The sequence below is a fragment of the Lolium rigidum genome, chromosome 7 (assembly GCF_022539505.1).
Source record: "Lolium rigidum isolate FL_2022 chromosome 7, APGP_CSIRO_Lrig_0.1, whole genome shotgun sequence".
Lineage (NCBI taxonomy): Eukaryota > Viridiplantae > Streptophyta > Magnoliopsida > Poales > Poaceae > Lolium > Lolium rigidum.
The window spans coordinates 56,703,283-56,710,620 of NC_061514.1; the positions used below are offsets into that span (position 1 = coordinate 56,703,283).

General features: G+C 41.0%; 1 protein-coding gene across 1 annotated transcript; it reads right to left on the reverse strand.

Annotated features, from left to right (window-relative positions):
- Positions 1 to 479: 479 nt before the first annotated feature.
- On the reverse strand, positions 480 to 1,033 carry LOC124671383 (ethylene-responsive transcription factor 1-like). Its single transcript, XM_047207759.1, has 2 exons — positions 590 to 1,033; positions 480 to 545 (listed from the first exon to the last, which is right to left on the reverse strand). Exons 1-2 carry the CDS (start codon positions 1,031 to 1,033, stop codon positions 480 to 482), a joined length of 510 nt encoding a protein of 169 aa, XP_047063715.1.
- Between the last annotated feature and the right edge of the window lie 6,305 nt (positions 1,034 to 7,338).

The following is a 7,338-nucleotide window of genomic DNA, read 5'->3' on the forward strand; positions in this document are numbered from 1 at the left end:
ATTCAAGGATGGGCGCGCGGTGGAGCAGAGTCGGCGCGCAGGCGAGCAGGGAGCGCGCACGAGCAGGCGGCAAGCGCAGCCGAGCTAGGCGAGCAGATTGAGAATAAGTGTAACAAGCGCGCGCCTAACTTATAAGAGCGGCCATAGTTTAATAGCAGCGCACCCAAGGACGTGCGTGGCTATTAACTTACTGATAGCGCACGCTAGGGAACACGGTGGCTATGAACTTATTGGCAGCACACCGGAACACGGTGGCTATGAACTTATTGGCAGCACACCACAACGTTGCACGCGGCTATTAGCATACCGTTTATAATTTACTCCAAATAAGCAGATAAATAATTATACAAAAGTGATATAGATAAAAATATGTAGTAGTATTATATATATATATCGACTTCGGGGTCGATTACACTAGTACGATAAAATATGAAACATATATATATGTAGTTAATTTGGACCGGAGATGATCTACTCCTCTAGTCGCTCCAGTCCGATCCTGCAGACACAGTGGTGTCGGACACCGGCGTGGAGGAGAACACGTCCTGCCACATGTCGTCATTGTCGCTGATCGTCTGAGGGCCAGCGCCAGGATGAAGGCGTGGAGCTCTGCTTTATCCTTCCTCCTCGCGACGCGGCTCGCCTTCTGCACCGCCTTGTGCTCGACGTAGAAGGCACGCATCTCCTGGATGTCCTCTGGGCGGCGCCTCTTCCACTCGGCCATGAGGCGCTCGTCCTCGACGGCGTGGTAGAGCTGGCGCTGTAGAATCTTGTGGCGGAGCTTGTCCTCGTCGGTGAAGAGGCGCGGAGGCGGCGCCAGATCCTCCGCCTGCTCTTGCATCCAGACGTCATGGAAATTCATCTCCGCGTGCGGGTGGCCGTGGCGCCAAGCCGCCACGTCGTAGGCGCGCGTCGCCTCGTGCGCCGTCTCGTACGTGCCGAGGTTGATCCGTTCCGGCCCGGAACGGTTCTCCGCATAGAACGCGCCGCTAGGGCGCTCCCGCACGCCGGTGGTGTTGGAGCGGCGCGGCATGGCGACAGCGGAGGCGCGGTGGTGATGTTGTGCCGTGCGCGCTGGTGCGGTTTGCGGGAGGTAGCGCGCGATTTGGAGGATACGACGGGTGCGGGGGTGGCGCGCGGTGGTCATTTGCTGCCACTATGTGTGTATCGATCGCATGCCTTTCTTCCACCCGCTTCTAAAAGAGCGAGTCGCGTGCGCTGGAATTGGTCCGTTGCCAATAAGCTTGCCCCTATACCTATTTCCCTACTAGTGGTGGATGCACTAGCGAGGAAGGGAAGAGTGCTAGGTGGTGCGCGATCTCTGAATTATTTCCATACGGATTGTGTTGTCTCTCGATGTTGAGTCCACGGGGTATGTCGGTTCACAAGGTAACAAGAGCTCTCCATTGAATTATGGAGTCATTTAAAGGGTAGGGTTACACAGAGATAATTGTGGGCTGCTATAAATTGTGAGGCAATATAGTGTTACAATATTTACATATGTGAACCCTTGGGATCTTCTGTGGTTCTTTACAACAACAAAAAATTTCTTTGTGGTTTTAATTTCTTTCTCTGCAAAAAAGAGGATCTTCTACATGACCTGAATTCCTTTCCCCCGAGAGAGTAGTAGCCTAAAATCAATCTCTGAAGTCACAGCACATTATTATATTTCATTGTTTGGCGTCGTGATTCTTCACATTTTGGATAATAGGAATATATTAATACCAAGATAATATGAATCATACCCAACATCTGCATTAATCATATAGCAAGTCTAGACATCAACGTTGCAACCATCCAGAAAACAAATAAAGAAGAATAAGAAACAAAGAGAACACCATTTTGAAGCAATCTGAAACTCGCCGCAGCAATATATAGCACAAACACTAGTGACGACACCTCTTCTCCAAAAAAGTTTCTCTAAAACAACGCATCCATGAAGGTAAAAATGCATAAACAACGTTGATGCCCAGTCCAACCAGAATGTTTAGATCTTGGGTTTTTGCCCTCGAGAATGTCCATTCTCAAGACAATGCATTCAACAAGGAAATAACTAGCAAGCCACCATTTTGAGGTAGAACAGCAAATGCCAGACCTAGGGATTTAAACACTCAAACTGAGACACCAAGCTCAAAGAGCAACACCAAAAACAAAGTATGTCTGAATTCATACTTCTTCCGATCTGCTGCGAGTATTCTCTAGGATCTTCTCGACTCGACACGAGCATGCAAGATGGAACTTCCAGATCCTATCCGTTCTTCTTCAAACACGAATGCCATGATCCCTGCATTAATTAACACTTCGGTAATCACAATAATGAAGATGCCAAGGCTGAATAAAGGTGGATCCCTATAGCCACGAGCCAAAGGAAAATGATTCTTCATGTCTTGCACCCTTCCCGCGGGGAGCGAAAAATACGAAGATCCCATCGCGCATGCTACCAAAGAAGTCGATCGAAGTCGATCCAGCACATGAAGATTGGGCCATTTTTTATGTCCTTGATCTATCTGGAGCAATTCGCGAGGGATCACTTACACTAGTAGAAAACCTCTCATCCATCTAAGCCATAAATATCGGTTCCCTTACGAACCGGTACTAAAGGGTGCATTAGTACCGGTTGCACTGCCCAGACCTTTAGTACCGGTTCGTAAGGACCTTTAATACCGGTTCGTGCCAAAGGGTTCGCGTCAGCTGAAAAACCTTTAGTACCGGTTCGTGACACGAACCGGTACTAAAGAGTAGACCTTTAGTACTGGCTCGTGACACGAACCGGTACTAAAGATTTTTCTCGCTCCCCACGCAGCTCAACCCCCCTGTGGATCGCCTTTTTGACACTGTAAAATAGAAAAGAAAATGATAGAAAATTCAAAAAATAAAATGTTTTCAGATTCTTGTATGTTATGCAACCTACTATTAGGGAAAATTAACAAATTTGAATTTTCACTTTTTTTGCAAAATTTTTTGAAAAATGGTAAAACCGCAATAACTTTTGTATACGACGTCGAAAAAAAACGTATAATATATCAAAAAAATCCTGGGAAAAAGTTACATCCGATTTCACCTGGGTTTACCTGGTTAGCCAATTTTTAGATCCTCAAAATTCCAAATAAAAATATGAAAGCAGGAAGATTTTAGTTTTTTTTTCCAGAAATTTAGAATTTTATATATTTTTATTTTTTTAAAATTAAAATATTAATTATAAGATTTTTTGAGTCCTAACATATTACTATTACTTTTATCAAATTATAAGATTTTCAATTTTTCAAGTTTTAGGTTTTGCAAAAAATATTAATTTTTTTAAAAATAATAAAAATTAAAAAAGTTAATTTTATTTATTTATTCAACATTATTATTACATCATTACTTTTGTTTATTAAAAGAATTATTTGGAATTCAAACGATAAAAAGTGTGACATCGACCAACATGTTAATATGATTGATATGATACTACTATCACATACATGCGCGCGAAGCACTTGAAAGTGGAACAGGATGGAACTTGGAAGTTAAGCGTGCTAGTACGGGAGTAGTGTGAGGATGGGTGACCGACCGGGAAGTTTGACTACGGGTAAGTAATTTGACTAGAGATTAAGTGTAGTTAGAGACTAACGGAAATACTAGTAATTCTGAAAAAAATAAAAAAAAGAGGCCGTGAAAAGAAGGGTGTGAAAAATAATTAGAAAAAATGGAAAAAAAAATTAAACAAAATAGGCTTTAATACCGGTTCGTGTTACGAACCGGTACCAAAGGTCTCCAGCCCCACGGGTTCCTCCGTGCCCACGTGGAGGCACCTTTAGTACCGGTTCGTAAGGAACCGGTACTAAAGCTGGGAGGCTTTTAGTACCGGATAATTAGTACCGGTTCCAAAACCGGTACTAAAGGCCCTTTGGAACCGGTACTAAAGGGGGGTTTTTCTACTAGTGTTAGTTAGCCAATTGTCGCAATGAACCTTATGCACGAGAACCTAATTCATCGTTGAGGGAAGAGGGTGCACATGGAAGTGGCGGAAGAACATGATAGGGACACCAATGGATAAGCTTTATTGGGGGCACACCACCACTATTATCCACCGGCGATCTCCTCCGGCGGCGGCAGGGTTGAGGGGCAGTGGAGAGAGAATTTAGAGTGGTGGCGCAGGGGGACTCAAGAATCGCCCGAGGCGACCAGGGAGGCTAGGGTTGGTTGAAGAAGATATCATTGGGTACAACTGAATATATAAATACCATTCGTTGAGCTGGTCTAATACAAAAGAGGATATCGGTGCTTGCATATGTCATGTTAGTGCCAAGTCTTTTTACATAAATAGCAAGGTGGCCCTCACGAATGCGAGGGCAGCATATGAATATGTATAAAACTTTTTTATAGATTGATGAAAAATATATTATGTAAGTTCATATATTCATCTTATATAGATGCTAAATAAAAATCACATCTACGTGAGATTTCTGTAAGGTCGTGATGTTAGATATATGCATGAAATTGACCTGCAAAAAGGGTGCATGGAATTGGAAGCACAATGCATCAATCGGGGAAGGCTTCAGGTTTTATTTGATTGTAGCAGTTTGGAGGTTGAATCGGATGTGCTCGGTCGTCGCAGCAGGTAAAACAATTTCTCATGGATATCTGCATGTAGGGATACAGTGGTGAGCGGATGAACATATATATGTTGAGTTCCTTGATTCTTGATTGTATAATCTTCGTACTTGTCTTATACACATAATTGTTTTATTTTAATTCTTGATAAATTATCCTAGATTCTTCCTATATCTCAGATGCAAATCCACTTTTCAGGATGTCCGCAGGGACATCTTTAAGTCCATGCTGGCCTGCTCCTACAGTACCTCCTAACGATTCGAAAATAAAAAATACAGCTAATACATCATTGCAAGGAGTATTTATGTAATATGTAATTCTAATTAAATCGTTTATGGCATATCTGTTTTTGGTAGACTATTGTCGATCCAGGAAAAGTGGAGCACTATCTATAATTCGGTGTTTGATGTTTGCACTCCATGTACTATTTTTTATGTCAAAAGATATAATCAGAGACGTATTGCTTAGACATTTGGAGCCATATTGTTAATCCTGAAAAACACTATTCGTAGCTTCTTGTCTTTATTTCGATTAGTAATAATCAACATGAATAGAAGACTGTAACTGCTACTTTGGTGAGCAATAAACCAAGCTAGAGGAGGACCAAGAGGATTAATAGATAATTTTATAATATAATAGATCAATTATCTAGCATGGATTGTTTTCTTAGTTATCGCTGCAAGAAAATAGTAAGTTTTAGCTATGAATTCTATTAACCATATTTACTCAGTTTCGGTTTTCAGCTGCTTTTCTCAAGGATCATGATGAAATTTTAAACAGTGCTCTATGCCCTAACTATTAAGCTTATTTCTCCAAGGTGTTCAATGTCTCCAACTAATTATCACTCTGAAGATAGAAGGTTCTATTTCTTCATGTATCATTCAGATAACTCACTCATGTCATTGTTTGCATAGTGAAATGATTTTGTAGATATGCTAAGATCTTCTTAATAATAGTTGGCGTGGAGACATTTGTACTACTTCCCTCTGAAGAGATATATAGAATTAGTAACATTTTATATTTTTTCTCTCCTTCTATTAGAAAGGAATCAACGAGCAGAAATGACCGAGACTTGATACATTGCTGAAAAGAAGAAAAGACCAAAGAAATCACCATCTCCAAATTTAGCTAGCATATAAAATACAAGTGTAAATACGGTTATGGTTGTCCTAATGGTGGATGGGTCTAAAGCTATTTACTCGATGTCTTATATTTTATGGTGGATGACTAAACCTAATTAAATGACGGCTTAGGGGAAATCGCTACCATGTTTGCGTTAATTTTCGCTGTTGTATGCACATCGTTCTCTATCTTTCAGTTAAGTGAGATAAACGGGAATCCAACCCAGTCGCTCAGGTTTAGATTAACCAATGTGTGATAAAATACTCATTGTACTTAATATTTTGGCAGATAATATCCATCGTATACCATTTACGTAAATGAATTAAGTCTATCTTTCCTATGGTATTTTATTTTTCCCTCACGTATTTGCCATATATAACCTAACAATCATAAATTAAAGCAGGAATAGAAACCAAGAGAGTTGGAATTTTTTGCAAGTATAATGATTAAGAGATGTGGTCATGCTAACTTCATAGCTTATAATACTATTTATTTCTTATACGCAAAAAGTAACTACAAATCCATATCCCTACATGATAGATGAAGATCCATATATAAACTGTACTTTTAGTAAATAAATTGCTGAGGTATGCAGATGCAGTATTCAGTTCCAGTCATCTGCAACACTTTCATTGGAGATGCAGTTTTTGTTGTCTCTCTTACCGGTAAAAGTGGAAATGTAAGAATCAGTTAATTAATTTTCTATGGTTATTTCTTGATTGGTCTTTCCCTTTTATCTAATGTTTGCCTCACAAGCAACATGAAAATACGGGGTCATATTGAGCTTTGCTAACATGTTGTTCCTAGTTGATTTGAAAATTGACCAATGAAAAGTGCAATTAACACTTAGTTCACCATATGATATGTTTGAGCAAAAAACCTAATCGGTGAAGATGGTATAGGGAATACTGTCCAAATTTGGATCTCATGTGAGTAGGTTAAATTTGCATTTTCGCTTCAAAGTTTAAGATATCTTAATTTTACAATACTAGTAGAGACAAATGGAAATGCAAGATTTCTCCTAAGCTACACGGCCGTACAGATATAAAGTGACGAGGGAACCCTATTACAAAGCATATCAAAGATAAAAGAAGAAAAACACAGGATAAGCTGCAGCAATCGACAACCGACTAGAGGTGTTACACTACACCTCGTTGAGAAACCAAGGGGCTTCATCGCCCCATGCCCACCACAGTATCGTTGGCATATACCGAGTGATAATTAGATTGCATTTTTCTTAGTTGGCCATTCTCTGCAGTTATTTGTGCCTCCTATGTAACTATCTAGCGGATAATCATCTTGACAAACAAGAAATAAGAAATAACATGTGTTTTTGTTGTAGTGTTTCTTGATTGCTGCAGAACCATTCACTACTAAGAAATGCCTTACCGCCGGCGTCCCAAAATGCCTTACCGCCGGCGTTTTCGCATTCGCCGGCGATCACCTCGCCGGTGGTAATGTCTTATCGCCGGCGTTTTCCAAATCGCCGGTGGTAACTGCTGTTATCCCCGGCGCTTTCCCAGAATCGCCGGCGGTAATGACTTAGCACAGGCGGTTTGCAAATTCGCCAGGGGTAATCTGCTACCGCGCTGGCGATTTCAATTTCGCCAGGGGTACAGTTTA